This window comes from Centrocercus urophasianus, unplaced genomic scaffold (genome assembly GCF_019232065.1).
Source record: "Centrocercus urophasianus isolate 14NV4802_14NV808 unplaced genomic scaffold, USGS_Curo_1.0 seq_1215, whole genome shotgun sequence".
NCBI lineage: Eukaryota > Metazoa > Chordata > Aves > Galliformes > Phasianidae > Centrocercus > Centrocercus urophasianus.
Window position 1 is genome coordinate 50,497 of NW_024884382.1, and position 19,880 is coordinate 70,376.

The window sequence follows — 19,880 nt, forward strand, 5'->3', positions numbered from 1 at the left end:
TGGCAGCGGCCGGCGCTCGTCACCCCGCGGAACCCGCCTCCAGGCCCCGCGGCGGCCCGGGCTGGGGGACGCGGCTCGCCGGCCCGGTGCGGGCGGGGTGCGCTCGGCTGCGGCTGCGGCTGCCAGGTGGGCGCGGGGCGCGTCGGGCAGACCGGGGCGTGCGGGGCGATCGCGGGGCCGGGCCCTTTCCGCGAAGCGGCGTCCCGCCGCGTCCCCTCCCGGCGGCCCGGTCCCGGAGGCGGGGGGAGCCGCGGAAACTTCCAGCAGCCGCGCGGGCGCCGGAGCGCCGTGTCGACGTCCCGGCGCGGGTCAGGGCGAGTCGCGGCCTCCGGTGCCGTCACCGGATGAGGCCCGGGCCGCGGGTCGGGGCCGCGGTGCGTTACGGCAGCGCCGGCCCCGAGCCGCTAATCCGCTAAGGCCGAGCGGGCGCTAAGCGCCTTATCGCGGGCCGCGGCACTCGCGGGGCGGCTGCGGCTCGGAAGGGCTGCGCTGCGGGGCGGGCGGCAGCCGGCGGGGCACGGCCGAGCGCAGAGGTAACGCGGAGCGCCCGCGGAGCCGGCAGCGGGATGCTGCCCACCGGTCTGCGGGTGCCGGGGAGGTCTGAGCGGCCGCGGGGGGAGTGATGGGCTCAGCGCGGCGCTGCTTCGCACCCCGTGCCGCCTGACACCGCCATTCCTCCCCCAGCGACCCCGCGGGACGGCCGCGCGTCATGGTGGACTACTACGAAGCGCTGGGTGTGAGCCGCAACGCCACCGCCGACGACATCAAGAAGGCGTAAGTCGGTGCCCGCCGGCCGTGCCTCGGAGGGCGCGGGGGTGGCCGAGGATGGAGAGCGGAACCGGCTTAGGGAGCTATGCCACGACTCGGAGCTCTGACCCGGGTCAAGCAGGGAGCGGGAGGGAAGCGGCTGTGCGGCCGTGTGGCTGCGTGCTGGGCGGTGGCACGGCGCGCAGAGCCCGGGCGTGACCCCGACACAGCCGTGGCTGGGTGCCAGGTGTCCTGTGGCCAGCACAGCCCGGCACGGCCCCGGGGTCTGTTAGACTCTGGTGGCGGGAGCGCTGCCCGGGCGAGTGCGTGCCATGAATCTGCTTGTCCTGCCTCGAGGGGGGAGCAGGGCTGCGGTGCATCTAAGGGAGGGTCTGTAAGCAGGAGGACAGGAGTAGAAATAAGCTGCAGAGGCAGGGAAAGGAAGTCTTTTGCCCATTTGGTGGCCAGAGCTGCCAGACTTCATGTGAGGTGCTGCTGTGCGTGTGGGCATTGGTGCTGTGGCAGTGCTGGCTGGCTTGTATTTCGGAACTGGGAGAAGTGAGCTCAGAGCTGCTGCCGTCATGGCCGGAGCTGTGAGTGCTCAGCGAGGCTTGGCTGGCCGCCGTGCGCCCATCATTGAATGTCCCTCTGTGCAGGTACAGGAAGGCAGCACTGAAATGGCACCCGGACAAAAACCCGGACAACAAGGAATACGCCGAGCAGAAGTTCAAGGAAATCGCTGAGGCTTATGAAGTGCTGTCAGACAGTAAGAGGCCACGGTGCTGTGTCACGGGCACTCCCCACCCTTGGGGCAGCTGACCCTGACACCCTCTCTTCTTCTTCCAGAGCAGAAGCGCGATGTCTACGACCGCTATGGCAAAGAGGGCCTCATGGGGGCAGGTGAGTGGGCAGACCGGGGCTATGGGGTGAGGGGTCAGTGCAGCTCTGGGTACAGCCTTGTATGGAGACCCAGCTGTGGAGCTGCACACACTGGAGCTCCTGCCCCCTCTCAACCCTGTGTCTCTTTCCTCCAGCAGGGCCAGGGGGCTCCAGAGCCGATGCTGGGGCTCCTGAATTCACCTTCACCTTCCGCAGCGCTCACGATGTTTTCCGGGACTTCTTTGGCGGGCGAGATCCCTTTGCTGACTTCTTTGGTGTGTGTGGGGTGGGAGGGGACCAGGGGCCAGTTATGGGGCATCATTAGCCTGCCCTGGGGTTGATGCTGATGGGGGCTGCCTGCTTTCCAGATGAGATGCTGCCCTTCTCTGAGCTGCGGGGAGCTGGCCCCCGGCACCACGGAGGGGGACACTTCTTCTCCACCTTCCCTGGATCCTCAGGTAGGGAATATGGAGTGCCTGAGCTTAGCATCCATGGCCCGATGGGCTCATCCCTGCCACCCTCCCATCCCACATGCCCGTGCCTCTCAGGTGCTCCTTTATTGTTCCCTCCTCCAGATTTCTTCACCTCATCCTTCAGCTCGGGGGCTGATGCAGGGCTGGGATTCCGTTCCGTCTCCACCTCCACCACCTTTGTTAATGGTCGACGTATCACCACAAAGCGGTGAGGACCTCATCAGCATGGGCTGCTTCTGCCACAGAGCCTGGCTGTAGGCTAACCGTCTGCCTGTCTTTCTGCCCACCCATCTGTTTGCCTACAGGATTATTGAGAATGGGCGGGAGCGGGTGGAAGTGGAGGAGGATGGGGAGCTGAAGTCGATCCACATCGATGGTGAGAAGCGGTGCCACCAAGCCTTGCCACCTTCAGCACCCTCTCCTTTGGAAACCTCCTTGGTGGGAGCCCTGTGGGCTACCTTAGGGCTTGGACACCTGGGGCCCTGTGCAAGCTTTGTGGAACAGACACATAGACTCAGCTGGGCACCCAGCTCTGCACTATGCTGCCCTGAGCAGAAGGGGGCACCGAGGCTGGGGGGACTGGGATTCCTTGCCATTAACTTCACTCTCCCTGCAGGTGTCCCTGACGACATGGCGCTGGGGCTGGAGTTGAGCCGGTGGGAGCAGCAAGCCTTCCCCAGCCCACGCCCCCCCTCGTCCCCACCGCCTACCCCACAGCAGCCTCCGAGCTCCTCGCCCATCTGCCTCTACACAGACAGCGAGGATGAGGATGAGGACTTGCAGCTGGCCATGGCCTACAGCCTCTCTGAGATGGAGGCTGCGGGGCACCACCAAGCAGGTGGGCACGGCCCCAGCGCCCACCCGGCTCCAGGGGGCAGCCCTGGCCCCTGTGCCACCAGTGCAGCCCATGGGCCTCGGGAGGGGCCAGAGCGGGAGCCCCCCAGGGCTGGCAGCCCCACAACACCAGGGCGTAAACCTGCCTCTAAGGTGAAGCAGTGGCACTGCCACCTGCTGTGAACATGGGGTTAAGGGGCTGTGCCCCCCCGGGAAAGGGCCCTCTGTAGGGCATTGCGAAGAGAATGATGTGCCAGGGCTGCAGTGAGGACCCATGATGCGGTGGCTGCCCATGGCTTGGCTGTCTCCCACAGCAATGGAAGGGGGGTCAGTCCTGCCTCCCTGCTCCTCCAAAGGTGAAGGGTAGCTGGGGGGGAGCCCTGGTGCTGGGGGAGGGGGAGGCGGCCAAGATTAGCCTGGTTGCTGAAAGAAAGGCCCTTGGTGGGGCTCTGTAGGATGGGCAGCTCTGTGCCCAGGATTTGTGGAACGTGGGCAGGGGAGTTCCCCTCTCTCTGCCTTCTCCGCATCCACGCAGAGGTTTTGGCCTCTCAGACTTGGAGGGTGTGGGGTGCTCCTTCTTGCAAGGAGAGGTGCGCGGACATTGCTTGGTGCCTTGTGTCTAGTGGATGCCTTTGCTCCTGCCTTAACCTTCTCCATCCCTCCTGCTGCAGAACCCTGCCTGCTCTCTCCCACTCCTTGCACACCCCACAGGAGTACTTGCCTTGGCTAGGGGCACGATCCCTCTTGTTTCCCTTAGCTGTCACCCCCTTCCCGTGCAGAAGATGGGTGTAGCTCTGCTGTACAGTGCCTTGGCTTTCCTCCCAGGACCTTCCTCTTCCCTCCATCCCAGCTGGCTGCCACGCTCTCCCAGCACCAGGTTTCACCAGTCATGTTGTGTCCCCCCCTCCGCTTGTCTCCCCAGGTGTGTTCTGAGGCTGCTGCGCCCAGGGACCGTGCACGCCTGCTCGCCCATGGAGGCACAGAGGACTCCGCTTTGTCCCTGCACGGCCACCCCCTGCCACCTCCTTCCCTTAGCACCCTGCAGCTCCATGGGATATAGTGGGGGTGGGGGGAAAAGTGGGGGGGATGGTTAGTGCGTGTGGCCAAGCAAGACCCATAGGATTAGAAAGGTGGACCCTGAGCATGCCCCATGCACCACATGCTGGGTGCTGGGGAGGAGGTGGTGAGAGGGGGCTGGAGCAGGGATTGCTGTAGCTTAGCCCGAGCTGGCTGCTGGGGGGGTACAGATTTTGCTCCCCTGAGGTGAGGTTCAGGGGCACAGGGGACTGTGGCAGGCAGTGAGGAGCAGTCAGCCAGGGCAAAGGTAATGGTGCCTGCTTCTGCCTCCATCCCCTCACCGGCAGCCCCCCCAAGCCCCATCTGCCTACAGCAGTCAATAAACCTGTTTGCAGGAGCTGCAGCATGTGGTGTGTCTCTGGGATTGGGGCAGCCCCAAAAAGAGGTGCGGGATCCCCCTGCCTGGGGTCAGGCCTGGGCCACCACCATGTCTCCCTTCCCCTGGACACAGAGAGAGGCCAAGCCCAGCTGCAGCTGCACAAACATGACACAAGAACTTTATTCACATCAAGATACAAAATTATATTTCTCTAGAAATTTCTCTTCTGCTTGAGTGACAAGGTGGGGGTGACACAGAGGAGACAGGGCAGGGCCAGGACCCGCGCCCACTCCTATCCCCGCTTGGGCACAGGGACAGGGGTGGGAGAGCAGCCAGACCACTCTCCCAGCATCACTGCCCTTCCCCTCTGCCGCAGGGGACAGGAGCCCGCTCTTCACTGCAGCAGCAGGAGCAAAGGGGCTGCATGCCACGGGGCATGTAGAGGGCTGAGCCCTGCAACCCAAGGAGAGGGGTGGGAAAAAAAACAGAGCCAGCAGCACAGACAGCATTTGCAGGGCCAGGAGCGCGCTCGAAGCCAGAGGGCAGGGGGCGGCAGGGAAACGAGAGGGAAGGGCGGGGGATCCTCGTCATCACTGCGGCAGAGCCTTCAGGATGGCGTTCACCTCCTCAGCCACGGCGGTCAGAGCGAACTCAAACTGGTCCTGGGGGGGCGGAACGAGGTGAGGTTGGAGCAGCCCCTGCTCAGGGTGGGGGCAGCAGGGCCTGCCGGCACGGCGGGGCTAGGGGTACCTTAGTCTGCACCATGCCGGGCCGCTGGTCGCGGATGTGCTCCAGCGTCGCAGCGATGTCGATCTCCTTCACACCTAGGGCGGGGACACGAGGAAGCTGAGGGCCGAGCCCACCGCCGCATTCCCAGCGCTCGTGGTGCACGCCGTACCTTTGGCCATGCGGTTCAGGACCATGTCGACGAGAATGTAGGTCCCGGTCCTGCCTGCGCCGTCACTGGAAGACGCGGAGAAGTGTCGGGGGTGCTGGCCCGGCCCTCGCCTCACAGCCCCCAACCACGACCCCCCCGCTGCGGTACCTGCAGTGCACAATGATAGGGCAGGAGCGGCCCCGGTAGCACTTGTTCACCTTCCTGCAAGGACAAGAGGCACCGGGTCAGCGCCTGCTTGAGTCGGGCTGCGCTGGGAGGGGGCACCGGGGTCCGGTGCGGGGCTCCTGCCGCCTCCCAGCGTGGGCCGGGAGCGGGAGTCCCCGGGGGAGCGGCGCTGGCGGGGATGGCTGCGGTCCGGCCCCGGCTGGGCTCCCGGCACGCTCCGTGCGGCAGGCACGGCTGCCAACGATCACTTTTGTGACTATGCAACTGGAGCCAGATTACTAGCTGCAAATCACAAAAATGACGCCGGCAGCTGCGAGACAGGGACAGAGACAGAGCGCAGGAGCGGGGCGGATAGGAGTCCCGCCGGCAGGGCCACCGCCGGCTCCCACCCCCCAAGTCGAGCCGTGCCCGGCCCCGCTCAGAGCCCGCTGTGCCCCCTCCCGGCGCTGGCACCCACCTGCGGAAGTCGAGGAGGGGCCGGGTGGTGGCGGGGATGCCCTCGGCCGGCCAGCTGAGGAAGTGGAACTGCGTCAGGGTGCGGGTCTCCTGAGACTGCACGTTCTTTAGGTAGAAGCTGCGCACCAGGAAGTCCTCGCACCAGATGTGCTCCGACACCAGGTTCACCTGCCCGGAGAAGGGTCGGCCCGCGGTGTCAGCACCGAGCAGCGGACCCTGCGCGGCTCCGCTCCACACGCTGGAGCGGGGCGATGCTCACGGTGCCCCCGGCACAGGGACTGCGGGGTGCTCCCTGCTGCCAGCCCGCACTCGCCTCGTAGATGTGGTACAGCGAGGAGCCTTCGTCCGGCCAGTAGCGGTCGCACTGCTTGACGCTGTCCTCAGCCAGCGGGCTCAGCATAACGATGACGGTGCAGCCGTGCTCCCACACCATCTGCACGCCAAACACCATCACTGTCACTGCTGGGTGACAGCCCAGGTGCGGTGGCCGAGCTGCCGTGACCCATCTGGACCACAGCGAGTGTCACCGGGATGCAGGAGCTCCAGAGCTGCACAGGGCATGTCCCTGTCACCAGATGCTGGCACAGCTGGGTGACACTCACCTGCCAGAAGTCAGCGATGGTGTGGGACAATGGCCCCTGCGTGGCGATGTAAGCCGGCATCCGCGGGTCGTGCTCGATCTGGATGGGGAAAGGGGTGTCACGCTGCGTGTCAGTGGGCTGGGAGGTGTGTGACAGCAAGAGGAATAAGGGATGCCCTAGGGGCAGTGGAGCTGAAGTGAGCTCCTGCTGCCCCTGGAGCCAGAGGGGACCCCAGCTATCACTCACGATCGGGCTGGCATTGATGAAGTCGCTGCGGGACGGGTTGCTCTCGGCTTTCAGCTTGATCCTCACGTGATCGTCTGGGGAAGAGGAGCGCAGGAGAGGCAGTGAGCACTAGGGGCAGCACTCCATATAGCACCTCCAACATCCCTGTGCCCCGCACCACAGTCCTGGGATGCTCACAGGGCACGTAGTCTGGGTTGCGATTCTTCTTCAGATTGGCTTCACTTTGGGCGACAGAGCAGATGCTGGGCTCAGCCTGGTAGGCACAGAGCGCCTGCCACTCCTTGGCCAGCCGGTCCCTGTTGCGGAGGTGGTCCTCCATGTATGCCTGGAATGCAGAGAGAGGGGTCAGCCTGGCACTGGGAGGAGCCTTGGGGGCCACAGCCCACCAGGGGGGCTCACCAAGATCATGTGCCCAGTGGAAATGTCCATGTTGGACTGGACAGGCTCCTCACACCAGGATGGCGTGCTGCTGTGTGAGCTGGGACTGGGCTGCGGGGCATCGCTGAACTGCGACGAGACACTGCTCACTCGCGATGTCTCTGCTGCTGCTGCAGGGGCCTCAGCACGGCCAAAGAGTGACTTGGTGGCCATGTGCTGACGGCACAGCTCCTGGGGACAGCAAGCAGAGCCCCAGTACTTGGCCACAGGGCCCCACCTGTACCTGCAGCCATGTGGATGCAGCATCCCACATCCCTACCTGGTACTCCAAGGTGGTATCGGCAGCCCCCTCAGGCCCCAGGGCAGCCAGGCGCTCCTTCTCCCGCTGCTTGGCGTGCTGCCGGAGGCAGAAGGCTGCAGCAGCTGCGATGGAGACACCAGCCACGCAGGCCAGAGCAATGAAGGTGAGCAGCACTGAGTGGAAGCTGTCCCCAAAGTGAGAGGGGCGTGGGTACACTGCCGCCTCATTCCGCTGCAGGCAGAGCCAAGCAAGGGTAGGAGTGAGGTATCTGCACAGGGAGGGGTGAGGGACAGAACCCATCCCACACTGCGTTTGAAGATGTGGGGGCTAAAGCAGAGGGAGGATGCTTGGAGCTGTGCTGCTCCTCAGCTCACTGGGAGCAGAGCTGGTGTCCCTGCGAGGGGCACTTGTGTCTGCACTTAGCACAGCTCACAGCCCTGCCCTCTGGGATGCAGGAAGTGCACAGCTTGGAGAAGCCCAAGCAGCAGCCACCTGCTGCTCCCAGTACCAGGGACTGCCTCCCAGCCCTGCTAGGCTGCAGGGCAGGTGGGGGCCCTCAGAGCCTCTGCTCAGCGAGCTCCTGCCTGACCCAACCCAAGAACTTGAACCCCAGATCCTCCTCAGCCTTTCAGCCCCCATGCTGTGACAGGAGGATGCTGAGCCCTCGCTGGATGAGACCAAGACCCCCAAGGCCAAGCCTGCCAGGGTCCTTCCCCAGAGCTAGGGGTGGGAAGGATGCTAGGGCAGCCCCACCACCAAATACTCTGCACCCAATGAGATGCTAAAGCCCTACATTACCTCACTGCCTTGGCTTCCCATTGGCCATGGGCCTGATGAGGTTACCAAGGGGATGCTGCGTCATCATTATCATCATCATCATCATTGCCTACGCTGCCTGGGGATGTCCCTGCCGTCTGCCCCCATTGCTGGGGCAGTGCCAGGCCCAGCCCTTGCTGTCCTCTGTCCTGGGGGTGTTCAGCACAAGGAGCTCACCCCTCAATGCAAAAAACTCCCTTTGAGGGGTCCTGCTCATTAGAGAAGCACTCATTAGGGCTGCAGATCCCCTCCCTTCTGGCTCCTGCCACTTGTCACATCAAAAGGCACTGCCATCGTGACACTGTGCATGGGGCTGATGGAGTTGCCTTAGTGGCCTTCCCCCTTCCGGTGTCCCCAGGGCAAGAGGGGGGGAATAGGGACCCTGGCCCAGGGGTTTGCTGTGCCATTCCCCAGCTGTTAACAAAGGCTCCGTTCCTATCCCTGTCCCCCATGGGATGGCTCCCGTGGCCCACAGGAGCAGGGGAGGGAGGCTCTCTCCCAGCAGATGGCTGCTGCTCCATCCCTGCCTTCAGCTGCCACACTGCTCCCTGCAGGGATGATGGCATTTTCCCTGTCTGGTCCCCAGGGTGCTTAGCACAGGGCTGGCGTGCGCAGGCCATGAATAGAGACTGAAGGGAAGTGAGGCTGGGCATGAGCCAAGTCCTGGATGCAGGGGGACATCCTCCCAAAATGCCTTCAGACCCCATGGGCTTGTGTTTTACTAAGAGCTAAGTGCCTCAACAGGTAGCATCATGCTGTGGGGTGTGAACAGAATGCTCCCAACATAAAGCCTCATGTGCCATTCCCCAGCTGTTAACATAGGCTCCGTTCCTATCCCTGTCCTCAGAGCCTCATGTGGGGCCATCAGTGGCCCCAGCAGCACCTGCAGATCCCACAGCTCCCAGTTCCCTGCAGCACCATCCCAGCCTTAAATCCTCATGCCATGGTCTTACCTCTCCCACTCCCGTCTGCACAATCTTCAGGCCCAGCTCAGCCTCCAGCTCTGCTTTCATTTGCTCTGCAGACAGGGACAGACAGTCAGTGGGGTGCTTTCCCTTGGCCAAGGAAACTCCAGGAGTCCAAGCACACCCCACCATGCCCCAGGTCCCCAGCTCAGCCAGCAGCACGGGGATGTATGGTAGGAGCCCTCTCTTGCTGACACCCACTCCCCTCTCAGTCCCTGAAGAAGAGGGGAAAACAGGTGTGTAGGAGGATCCCAACCTGAGCACTCACCAGCCCGGCTGGCCACATCTGCCAGCGAGAGGTTCTGGGCGTTGTGCCGCACGCGGAAGGTGAGCGCAGGCCCCACGACACTGGGGGGGGACACAGGGTGAGAGCAGGGCACAGAGCCCATCCTATCCCATCCCCAGGCAGCACCGTGTTGCCCTCACCTGATGTTGATGAAGCTGGTGGTGGAGAGGTGTACGCGCTTGGCCAGGAGCTCCAGCAGTCGCACGCCAGCAGCCAGCCCCAGCGGCCTGCAGGAACAAGGTGGGGTGAGGTGGGCACGTGGCTCCAGTGCTGGGGATGAGGTCTGTGCAGTGCCCTGGCCCCACTCTCACTTCTGGTCCGTGATGATGTAGCCATACTCATCGGGTGGCCGTGTGCCCCGCTGCACCCCACTGCTGTCCTTCACCTCTGTGTAGCTCTTCTTCTCCACCGCCATCATCTTGTCCCCTCCACGCCCCATCTGTGGCTGGGCTTGGGGGGCTGGCGAGGTGGCTGCCCGGCCCCCCAGTCCCTGTGCTGGGGCACTGCTGGCTGTGACCCTGGGAGGTGGCACTGTAGAGGAAGGTGGCACTGGCTCCTCTCCATGCTGCATGTCCCCCTCTGACACCTATAGATGGGAGACAGGGAGGTTCTGGGACCCCCGACGAGTCCCCCCAGGGAGGCTACACTCCCTTCCCACACACACACAGCCCACCTGTGGCCCAGCAGCTCCCTGCTGAGCACTGAGTCGCTTTGCTGTGGGTGCTTCAGGGCTGGCAGCACCTGTGAAAGAGAAGGATGGGGATTCCAAAGGAAGGCAAGCACCCCACACCCAGCACTGTGGGACCCTGCATCCCGCTCACTGGAGCTCTGCAGCAGCTGCAGAAGGGCAGAGAGACTGCTGAGCTGCTGGGGACTGAGCTCGGGCAGCCCCAGCCCGTAGCTAGCCAGCAGGGAGGCCAGTCTCTTCAAGGAGGCATCTGCAAGGGAATGTGGCATTTGGTGAGAGCTCTGCACCCAGGTGGGGCTGTGGGTTGGGGATTTTGGGGATGGAGGGCAAATGAGATGGAGAGCCCCAGCTCAGGGAACGCGTACCTGTCTGTGCAGGGGATGGCCAGGCAGCCACGGCTGCTGCCTGATCCTGCTGCCCCACATCCCTGTAGTCACCTGGGAGGCGCGCACTGTGCAAGGGTCTGGTGCTGGCCGGGTCCATGCGAGCAGCTTTTTCCCTGGGCAACGCAAGCAGGCCCAGATCCTGGAAGAGGTGCCCACCTTCTGCCCCTGGCTGCCCGCTGTAGGAGGGCATGGGGCCAGCACCATACAGGCCGCGGACCAGCAGCGAGGCAGCATCGGGGCCCTGCCTGGCCGCACTGCCTGGGAGCTGGTGAGTGGTATCCTGGTAGCCAAACTGCAACCAAACCACAGCCTCGGATCAGCACCCACTGTACATCCCAGCACAGGGAGAAGAGGTTGTGAGAGGATCCTTGCCCTCCCACGTACCTTGTGGTAGGAGTAGGGATGCAGCAGAGCCTCCTCGTAGCCCAGCTGGGGTGGTGGGGGCAGCAGCAGGTGCTCCAGGTAGCGCTGAGCCAGGCCTGAGGGCAGCAGATGTGGGGGCTGCCCTGGGTGCTGGGCTGCAGGCAGGCTGGGGGCCATAGGCAGTGGGGTGCGCCGGGGGGGAGCTGCGTGCAGACAGGGACCTTGGGACAAGCAGTGAGGGATGGCACCCGGGCACAGCTTTCCAGCCCTGCTGTGCCCCCCACTCCACCCTGCCCTACCTGTCCCTGGGTGAGGACTCCAGCGAGGATGGTGGGTGGAGCCGGGGGATGCGCTCCATCTCCTGTGAGATTACGTACTGCGTGATGCCATCCTGCCATGAGAGCCCTGTGGTGGAGGGGGGCCATGAGATGTTGGGGGTGGGGAGCTACCCTTTGCTTGAGGTCATCCCTGTTCCTCCCAGAGCCAGATGAGTCCCTCCTCACCCCAGCACAGTTCCCAACCAGTGGGATCTCAAATATCCCTGCTACCCGTGGTGCCTCTGTGTGATGCTGCCCAGCCCATGGTTATGCCTCCCCAGCCCTCACCTTGTGCCATGAGGTGCCGCAGGACATCCTGTAAGCGCTGCAGCACGGGGGAGGTGACCTGAAAGTGAGGCCTGTCCTGCACCGAGCCCACCTGGCACTGCCCGAACAGCCCATCTGCAAGAGAGGGGGGCGGTAGGGAGGAGTAATTGACACAGCTGGGGTGGAACAGCCCCACCTGCATCCTTCCCTCCTGCTCGCCATAAGGCACCACCTCAGATAGAGCAGGACTAGGAGCTCTTCTGTAGGCACTCACCCTGCACACACACCTCCTGCGGGGAGCACAGCCTCCGGTCAAACAGGCAGCCTGGGGCAGACAGACAGACAGACCCAGCACAGTCAGCAAGGGGGGGTTCAATGGGGTTTGCTCATCACTGGTAAGGCAGCCACCTGCTTGGGGACTCTTCTCTGCATGGAAGTGCCAGGGGGTGCAGTGTGGTGGCTGTGGGGGAGCCCAGGGCAGGGCCTCAGTGCAGCCTTCCTTATCCCCAAAGCTGAGCAGTGGGTCTTGAGCACAGCCTGTTCCTGGCTCTGGAAAGGGGGAGTCTGGAGCTTTGCGGGGTGCTGGCAGTGGGGAAGGGAAAGCCAGGGGGACAGCGAGCTGCGGGATCGTCTCTCACCCTCCCACATGTGACACCACCAGACGAGGGCACGGCCCTGCACCTTGCAACATGGGGGGACCCGCTTTCGCAGCACGGGGGGCCCCAAGGCGCACACGCAGCAGTGTGATGAGGTCCCCACCCCTTTTGGGGGGCAGCATCCCCCTTCCTCCCCCCGCATCTCGGTCCAAGACCGTCAGCAGCGAGACGGCAGCAAGCGATGACTCAGCCCCGGATGGCGAGGAAGGAACGAGAAAACAACCGAGGGGGAGGGGAGGGAGGGGCCCGCTGAGCCCGCGCCGGGGCAAGTGGGGAGGGGTCCCCAGAACGCGGGTACCCGCGGGCTGCCCCCCGCCAGCTCCCCAGGGTGGGTGCGGAAGGAGGCGCGGGGCGTAGGGAAGCGCGGGTGGCGCTGGGGGGCTCCGGGCCGCGGGCGCCGGGACCGGGCGGCGGGCCTGGCGCTGTCCGTGGTGCTAAAGAGACGGAGCCGCGTCCCGCCGGGCAGTCCCACTCCGCACCGGAGAGGAAGCCTGGGCCGGGCAGGGCTCGGCCGCAACCGCTCCCGGGGATGGAAGGACTGCGCGGCGCGGCCCCGGGGAGCGGGTGACGGTATTCCCCTCCTCAGCTGGGTGACTGCAGGGATCCGCTGCCCGGGAGCGGATGGACGGAGCGGCACCTGCCCACCGGCAGTGAGTCAGCGGCCGCCAGGCCCGTGCGGTGGGGCTGCAGCCCTGCTGCCGGTAAGGGTCCCCGGTACCCCCAGAGCTCCTGGAATGGAGACGCGGGCAGAGCTGGAGCGTTCAGAGAGCGTACCGGCTCGCTCCGGGTCCCGGGCCGCACCTGCCGGCGGAGGGCAGCTAAAGGGTACCGGGGTCCCGCAGGAAGCCACCGCGCGGTGACGCTGCCCCGGTCCCCATTCTCGGCTGTACCTCGGAGCCGGGCCCCGCAGCACCCGCCAGGTTAGGTGTCCGGAAGAGCATTGCCCTGCTCCCGTTCCGTCCTGCCAGGCGCTGCAACTCCGCAGCTAGCGGAAAGCCCAGGGGCATCCCCTTCACCAGCCAGCAGCCCAGGCAGAGGCGCCCCAGGGGCGGGTGACGCACAACGCCGCTCTCCCGTTACCGGGGCCGGACCCGCCGCGTCGTGACGGCACCATAGCACTCATCCCCCGCCCTACGGCATCCCGCCGCCCCACCCGATAGCCTCGGGAACGCCGGCCGGGCGGTGCCGCCGCCCCTCCCGGAGCCCCACTCTCTCACCGTGCGCGGAGGTGGCCCCTCCGACTCGCAGCAGCCCGCGGCCGGCCACGAGGAGGAGGCAGAGAAGAGCCCGGAGCAGCCGCCGCCCCATGCTCCGCTCACGGCCGCACCATGGCGCACCCACCGGCCGCGCCCCCGCTGCCGCCAACCCGCGCCCCGTCGCGCGCCCCGCCCACCGCCACCGCCCCTCCAATGGCGCCCGCCCCGCCGCCGCCACGCCACACCCCCCCCCCGCAGCGGCCCATCGGGGGCCGCGAGTTATTTTCCCCCCCCCCCCTCCCCGTTTTATGCTGACTCCCCCCTCCGGTAGAGCGAGGCCAATGACGCCGCGTTCCGGGGAGAGACGGCAGAGCAGGGCGCCAATCACGACCTCCCTGGAGACAAACTCCGCCCCTAGGGGGTGTGTCATCGCGCAAGCATGCAGCCGCCAATCAACGGCCGTCCCTTGCCCGCCCTGCAGCCCTACTGGCTCCCGCCTGGGCCTCGCCTCTGCGCCCTAGTCAATGGGCAGCGAGCACCAGAGCACACCCTCACACCCTGCCCGCCAGAGCCGGCTTTCGGGAAATCAGGAGGCGTCCCCAGCCGTGGGTCACACAGAATCACAGAATCACCCGGGTTGGAAGGGACCTCAAGGATCATGTAGTTCCAACCCCCCTGCCTAGCAGGGCCACCAAACACACACATTCAGATCAGGTTGCCCAGGACCCCGTCCAACCTGGCCTTAAACACATCCAAGGACGGGGCATCCACAACCTCCCTGGGCAGCCCGTTCCAGGGCCTAACCACTCTCCTTGTATAGAACTTCCCCCTAACATCCAACCTAAATCTTCCCTCCTTCAACTTGGATCCATTTCCCCTAGTCCTTTTGAAGAGTTTACTCCCCTCCTGGGTGTAGGTTCCCTTCAGGTATTGATAGGCTGCAATGAGGTCACCCCGCAGCCTTCTCTTCTCCAGGCTGAACAAGCCCAACTCCCTCAGCCTGTCCTCATAGGGGAGGTGCTCCAGCCCCCTGATCATCTTAGTTGCCCTCCTCTGGACCCTTTCCAAAATCTCAATGTCTTTCTTGTACTGAGGGCTCCACACCTGGACACAGTACTCCAGCATTCCGAAGTGACTCCTCAGGGCCCTTCCTGGGGTAGGGGCACAGAGGGACTGGACAAAGCTGGAGCTTTGTTCCAGCTGAGGCTAGCAGATGTGCAAGGCAGGAACTCAGGGCTGGCCCCAGCCCACCTACAGTCCCATCAGGGCCTTGGGGACAGCAACAGCTCCGAGGGCCATCCTTCACCCCAACTCCTCCGCTGGACAACCTTCTCAGCAGCTTCAGGATCCACAGCTGTCCCTTCCCCTCCTCAGCCAGACACACAGACCACTCCCCAGTGAGACAGAGATGCTTTAATCAGGGATGAATCCCACAATTGTTCTCCCACCGCACTCAGTCGACCATCAGGCTGCTGCTGACCACTGGCAGGAGCTCAAAGAAGCCCTGAAAGAAGAAGATCCATCAGGGTGCGGGGCAGGGGCACAGGCAGCAGCTTCCTGGTGGGTTACGTGCAGCCTCAGCGCACCCAGCTGCTGCACAGAGCAGGACCGCGTCACCATAGTAACCCATCACTGACTCAAGGCTAGCGCTGGTTGCCATAGGAACCATTTGGGGATGGCAGTCACCAGGGAAGGCGGGGATGGATGGCGGAGAGGCAAGAAGCACCTCCGGAAGCTCCTGGTATTGCTGCGCTGCCCCCATGCAGCAGGGAGCCCGCCCAAAAGGTAGGGCTGAAGGGGACGCAGAGCACAGAGCAGTGGGGATTTGGGGCAGCAGGCAGAGACCCAGCTCACCTTGAAGAGAGTGATGCTCTGCAGCACCCCCGAAGTGCAGCACATCTCTCGGATGGAGTGCATGGCCAGCTGCGGGCAGCCGATGTCCAGCACGCGCAGCCCCAGGCGGGAGGCCAGAATGGGGCCGATGGTGGTGCCGCATGGCGTGTCATTGCGTACCATGAACTCCTGCATGGACACACAGGGTTGGCAGCTGCTCCCAGTGCCACACAGCCTCCCTTGTGGCTTCCACCAGGCTTAGTCCTAACGGGAGACATGCTAGGACAGGGAAGCTGCACAGTCTGTAAGCCAAGATGCCAAAGCCCCCAGAGAGCTTCAGTGAGGTCAGGCCAGACCTGCACTCCCTTCTATCCCTTGAGCTTGCTTGCCAGGACACCCGGCACAGCAGGGAAGTACAGACACCAGCAGGCATAGGTACAGTGGTGGAGAGGTAAGTTCCTGATACTGGTCCTGCCCTCCAGCACACGGCCTCAGCAGGAACTGGTAATACTCACCAGGGAGCTGTGCTCACCCAGCTGTGCTCACCTGCAGAGGAACTCCCACTCGGGCCGCGATGTCCCGGATGACTGCCTCAGTGACAGCTGTGGAGGCGTAGCGCTGATTGCTGTTCACTTTGATGACAGGGCCCTGTGAAAGGGAAGACATGGGGTTTGGCACAGGAATATACTGTATTACTTACAGAATTCTAAGTGCTCAGTGCCCAGGAGAGACCCGCAGTCAGAAATGCTGTCCCACCCCCTGGATCCTACGAGTGACATGCTTGCCATGGGAACAGCTGCAGCTCTAAGTTAGGGAACATCTCCACAGATAGGACTGTGGTTCCATGTAATTAACTCCAGCAATGTGCACATCTGCACTGTGTGACAGGACAAAGGTCTCCTGTAAAACTGCTGCTGAGTTGCACTCTGGACAGTGGCTGTGTGTTTCAAGCTGCTGCTGAGCAGACAGATGGCACCAGGTCTGGCGCAAAGCAGAGGGCTGTGCTCACCTTGTGGAAGGCTGGACGATGATTCTCTTCATGCTTGTCCCTGCAAAAGAGACGTAGGAGTTTCATGCTGCAATCCTGCCTCCCCGTTACAAGAACTGTCCCGCCACTATGCCAACAGGAGTGCAAAAGATGTGTCCCCACATACAATGTGGCAGGGTTCAGAATACTCACACATAGTTAGGGTGCACTGCATGGGCCATGTCAGCACTGATCATGTAGGACTTGGCCACCGCCTCCTCAAAGGCTGTCAGGTTTTGCGGTGATGCTGAGATTCGACGCAGCACCAGCTCTGTCAGAAGGGACTCGGCACCCTGCGCACTCTCTGACCCTACCTACCAGGAGGACCATCAGCACAACCAACCCAGTACCAACCCAGCCACCTCCAGTACTCCAGGCCAGCTGAGTGACAGCAAGCTCCCCACACCCAGCAGAGAGGCTTCCAACTGCATCAAAAGTTCCCACTCCCTGCCAGGCCCAGGCTATGTGGTGGGGTGAGCAAACCCTACGGTGCTCCATGGGGGGTTGAGATGCAACTCCTTCTATTCATTGGTGGAAGGAGCACAGAACACAAAGCCCCTCTGTGTGCCAGCCACCCCACGGCTATGCTTCTCACCTCCTCGTTGTCATAGAGTGCAATGAGGCGCACATTAGGCTCCTGGGAGAGGGAAGGAACTGTGCATGAGTCTATCAGCGCCTGGAGAGACAGAGGAAGAGAAAGAGCACCAGCCTAAGTGCCACCCCATCCAAGGAAGCTCAGCATTAAGCTGGCAGGAACATCCCCAGGAAAGTCCAAGGCACCAAGAAAAGGAGCTGTGGGTACAGTGCCCAATGAGAGCAGAATTCATCACCCTCGAGAGATGCTGGGAATGCCACACACTTAGCACAAGGGGGCAGCAACTATCCAACCCCAGGCCCAATACCCTTGCCATAGGAACCAGCTAACAGACCAGCAAAGTTAAGTCAAGGCACAAGAGGGCCATAACAAAACCCCAAGGCTCCTTCCCTCCTCCTCTCACCTGCAGAGCACAGTAGCAGCTGTGCAAGTTGTCCAGGCGTGGGGAGAAGATGAACTCATCAAAGGCACCACCAAGAGTCTGCAGGCAGAGAACAAGGAGTAAGGCACAGATTTTAAGACACCAAAGAGTGGGTGGGATGTGTCCCAAGCCCAGTCCACACCTTTGCCCCCTAGGAGCCATTTCCTCTCAGTCTGCTCTCAGCTTTGTGTCCCCCAGGCAGAGGAAGCGTCCTGTGCATGGGACTGGGCAGTGCCAGCCTGCAGGCATGTTGCATACAGGTAAAAGGAGGCTCTGTTGTACTCACCGCTGGCTGCGTATCTGCCAGGCATAGTTCCAGCTCCACAATCTGCTCTGGTTTCACTCCCAGCTGTGAGCAGAGCAGGGAAAGCAGGACAGGGCTGTGCCGCTCTGTCTGGGAAAAAAAGCAGAGCTGTGGGCAGTGCAAATGATGGAGAGTAGAGAAACTTTCGCATTCCCTTCTCACACTGCAGTCCTAGGCTTCCTGCCTATTAACACACTCTGCATCTGAGCCCTCACTGAGCTGTGCTCACAGGGCATAGTGAGGGGCTCTCTGCCCATTGCACAACCTCCCCTCCCTCCTCTAAGAGAAAAGGGAGTCTATATGTGACAGTTTGATGGGAGATTTTCCCTTTCCTTTAGGATGGCTGCAGGTTGGGGTGGGAACAGAGAACAGTGGAGCACATGTGCTGAGTAAGTGGTTCTGGGGTGGAACTGAGAGTGCGTAGCTGTGAATGGGAAGGAGAAGAACTTGCTGGCAGGGAGCCATGAGGACAAGAGATCAAAAGATGGCACACGGGAGACCGTAGTCAGCCCCCCACTGTTCTTGGCAACCTACTCACCTGGGCTGTGGCAACACCAGCTGTGTGCTCTGTGGCTGGCTCTTTTTCCAGCTCCTCCTGCACAGCAGTAGCCAGAATGGGAACCCTGCGGGGAGACAGTGGCAGCAGCTCCAGGGCATTGCTCACCCCTTGGGGACTGACTGCCATGGTGAATGGAGTAAGGACACACTAAACTTTAAGCACAGACCTATTGTGCCACCCTAGGACACCCCAGTGTTCTTCCCCAAGCCCTCCACTATGAGTTAAGCCATTGTAATCAGCAGCTGCCACAGGTTGAGAACTGAGGCTGGGCAATGCTCCAGCTGGGAGAGCTGAGCCAGGCCTTACAGGTGATGTTCAGTGTTGGGTCCGAAGTTCTCATTGATGCTGCGCTGCAGATGGATGGCCAGATGGGGGATGCGGAGAATGGGCCGTTCCACGCACACCAGTCGCTGCTCCAGGCGCCCCGTGTTCGGCTCCTGAAATACCAGCAGGACTGCTAAGCTGCCTCGCTGGGCCAGGTCTGCAGGACTGGGAGGTCGCAGCAGTAGCAGCACGTCCTACTCCACAGCCAAGCCACCGTCCCTACCCCAAGCCGGGCTCACCTTTATGATCACCCTTCCTGCTACGGTGAGGTCACGGTCAAACCAGGTATTCCAAATGCCGCCTCCATAGGTCTCCACACCGACCTGCAACATGCCCACCTGCCCCCGCTTCGAGCGTCGCTTCACCTGGATGAGTGCACAGATAACACCACAGATTGGGACACCGGTGGGGACTGGGCAGAGCATGCCCAGAGCCCACCAGTGTGCCATGAGGCCCTTTGTAGGGAGGGAAATGCAAAAGCGGAGCAGTGCGGGCACTCAGCACCCTGCGGGGGGTGGCAGGGAGGTGTCAGAGGGCACAGGGGCTCAGAGCAATTAGGCGTGTCGGGAAGGTCTCACCCTGAGGCAGGGGCTGTCAGTGTGTGCCCCGAGCAGGCTGAACCCATTCCCCGGCTGGAAGCGGCCCCCAACGGCGAAGGCGATGAGCGTGGAGAAGTTCCTGGTGACAAAGTACTGCGGGGAGGGGGGGGGTTCGGGGCAGGCCGTCAGGGCCGTGCTCCCTCTTCGGCCCCCAGCCCTCGGCCCCGGACCCACCTTGCAGGAGGGGCGGATGTCCCAGTGCTCCGTCTCCTTCAGCTCCTGGAAGCCGGCCTGCAGCAGGCGGCTGCGGCACTCGGCCACCACTGCGGGGAAGGCACAGTCAGTCGGCGGCCGGTGCCAGCTGCGGGGCGGCGGGGCGGCTCTTACCATGGTAGGGCGAGGGGCCGCGGTTGACGAACCTCACCAGCTCCTGCGCCGCCGCCTGCACGGCCTGCTTCGGGCCCACCGCCTGCGGGCACCGCCACCGGGGTCACGTCGGAAGCAGCCCCGCTCCCCTAACCGCCGGGGCCGGGCCGCGGGTTCCCCCATCCCTCCCGATGCCGGGGGCGGCGCACAGGGGCCCCGACCCCCCCCCGGCTCCGTACAGCCTCCCGGCCCCGCCGCCGCCTCCCGCCCGGTACCTGCATGGCCGCCGCCGCCGCCCCTCCCCGCGCTGCGCCGCGCCGCGCGCGCCCCTTGCTGGCGGGGAGGACCGACACCTCCGCGCGGGGGAAGGTCGCGGCGTAACGCAGCGCAGCGCTCCGTGTCCCCGTGCATCCCCCACTTCTCCCCCTTCCCCCCCGCCAATGCGAGGCCTCGGGGCGCGTTGAGAGACGGGAAACTGGTGGTCCCGTTGCCGTGACCCCGGCAGCCCCGGATCTGTGCTCCCAGCCCAGCACCTGCCTTACATCCCCCTCCCCCGAAAAAAAAACAAGAGGAACGGGGCTCCCATGCCTCCCATACTCCCATGTCCACCCCGCCAGC

General features: G+C 63.5%; 3 protein-coding genes across 4 annotated transcripts; 1 reads left to right on the plus strand and 2 right to left on the minus strand.

The window, feature by feature from the left end:
• Window positions 1–107: 107 nt before the first annotated feature.
• DNAJB2 (DnaJ heat shock protein family (Hsp40) member B2) lies at window positions 108–4,347 on the plus strand. Of its 2 annotated transcripts, none has more exons than XM_042811200.1 (10): window positions 108–126; window positions 685–774; window positions 1,404–1,513; window positions 1,594–1,647; window positions 1,785–1,901; window positions 1,995–2,084; window positions 2,202–2,307; window positions 2,405–2,475; window positions 2,716–2,937; window positions 3,856–4,347. In XM_042811200.1, exons 2-10 carry the CDS (start codon window positions 710–712, stop codon window positions 3,864–3,866), a joined length of 846 nt encoding a protein of 281 aa, XP_042667134.1. In that variant the 5' UTR covers window positions 108–126; window positions 685–709; the 3' UTR covers window positions 3,867–4,347. The 2 variants fall into 2 exon arrangements, with proteins under 2 accessions (XP_042667134.1, XP_042667133.1); XM_042811199.1 differs by having other exon boundaries at window positions 110–126; window positions 1,782–1,901.
• Window positions 4,348–4,479: 132 nt separating this feature from the next.
• On the minus strand, window positions 4,480–13,406 carry PTPRN (protein tyrosine phosphatase receptor type N). The gene is given in 24 exon segments (XM_042811198.1): window positions 4,480–4,991; window positions 5,080–5,153; window positions 5,228–5,292; window positions 5,375–5,428; window positions 5,850–6,016; window positions 6,162–6,281; window positions 6,451–6,528; window positions 6,676–6,749; window positions 6,853–7,000; window positions 7,075–7,284; window positions 7,373–7,585; window positions 9,124–9,188; window positions 9,404–9,483; window positions 9,562–9,648; window positions 9,733–10,007; window positions 10,095–10,162; window positions 10,243–10,359; window positions 10,475–10,787; window positions 10,880–11,056; window positions 11,058–11,079; window positions 11,158–11,263; window positions 11,464–11,577; window positions 11,717–11,767; window positions 13,316–13,406. Coding segments are annotated over 24 exon segments (2,841 nt in total). The 3' UTR covers window positions 4,480–4,919.
• Window positions 13,407–14,692: 1,286 nt separating this feature from the next.
• LOC122156456 (aspartyl aminopeptidase) lies at window positions 14,693–19,880 on the minus strand. Its single transcript, XM_042811190.1, has 15 exons — window positions 19,860–19,880; window positions 19,284–19,365; window positions 19,131–19,219; window positions 18,936–19,049; window positions 18,597–18,722; window positions 18,340–18,470; window positions 18,013–18,097; window positions 17,457–17,564; window positions 17,153–17,230; window positions 16,750–16,830; window positions 16,308–16,468; window positions 16,137–16,176; window positions 15,674–15,775; window positions 15,149–15,316; window positions 14,693–14,798 (listed from the first exon to the last, which is right to left on the minus strand). The coding sequence occupies exons 1-15, from the start codon at window positions 19,863–19,865 to the stop codon at window positions 14,748–14,750; spliced, it is 1,422 nt and encodes a 473-aa protein (XP_042667124.1). The 5' UTR covers window positions 19,866–19,880; the 3' UTR covers window positions 14,693–14,747.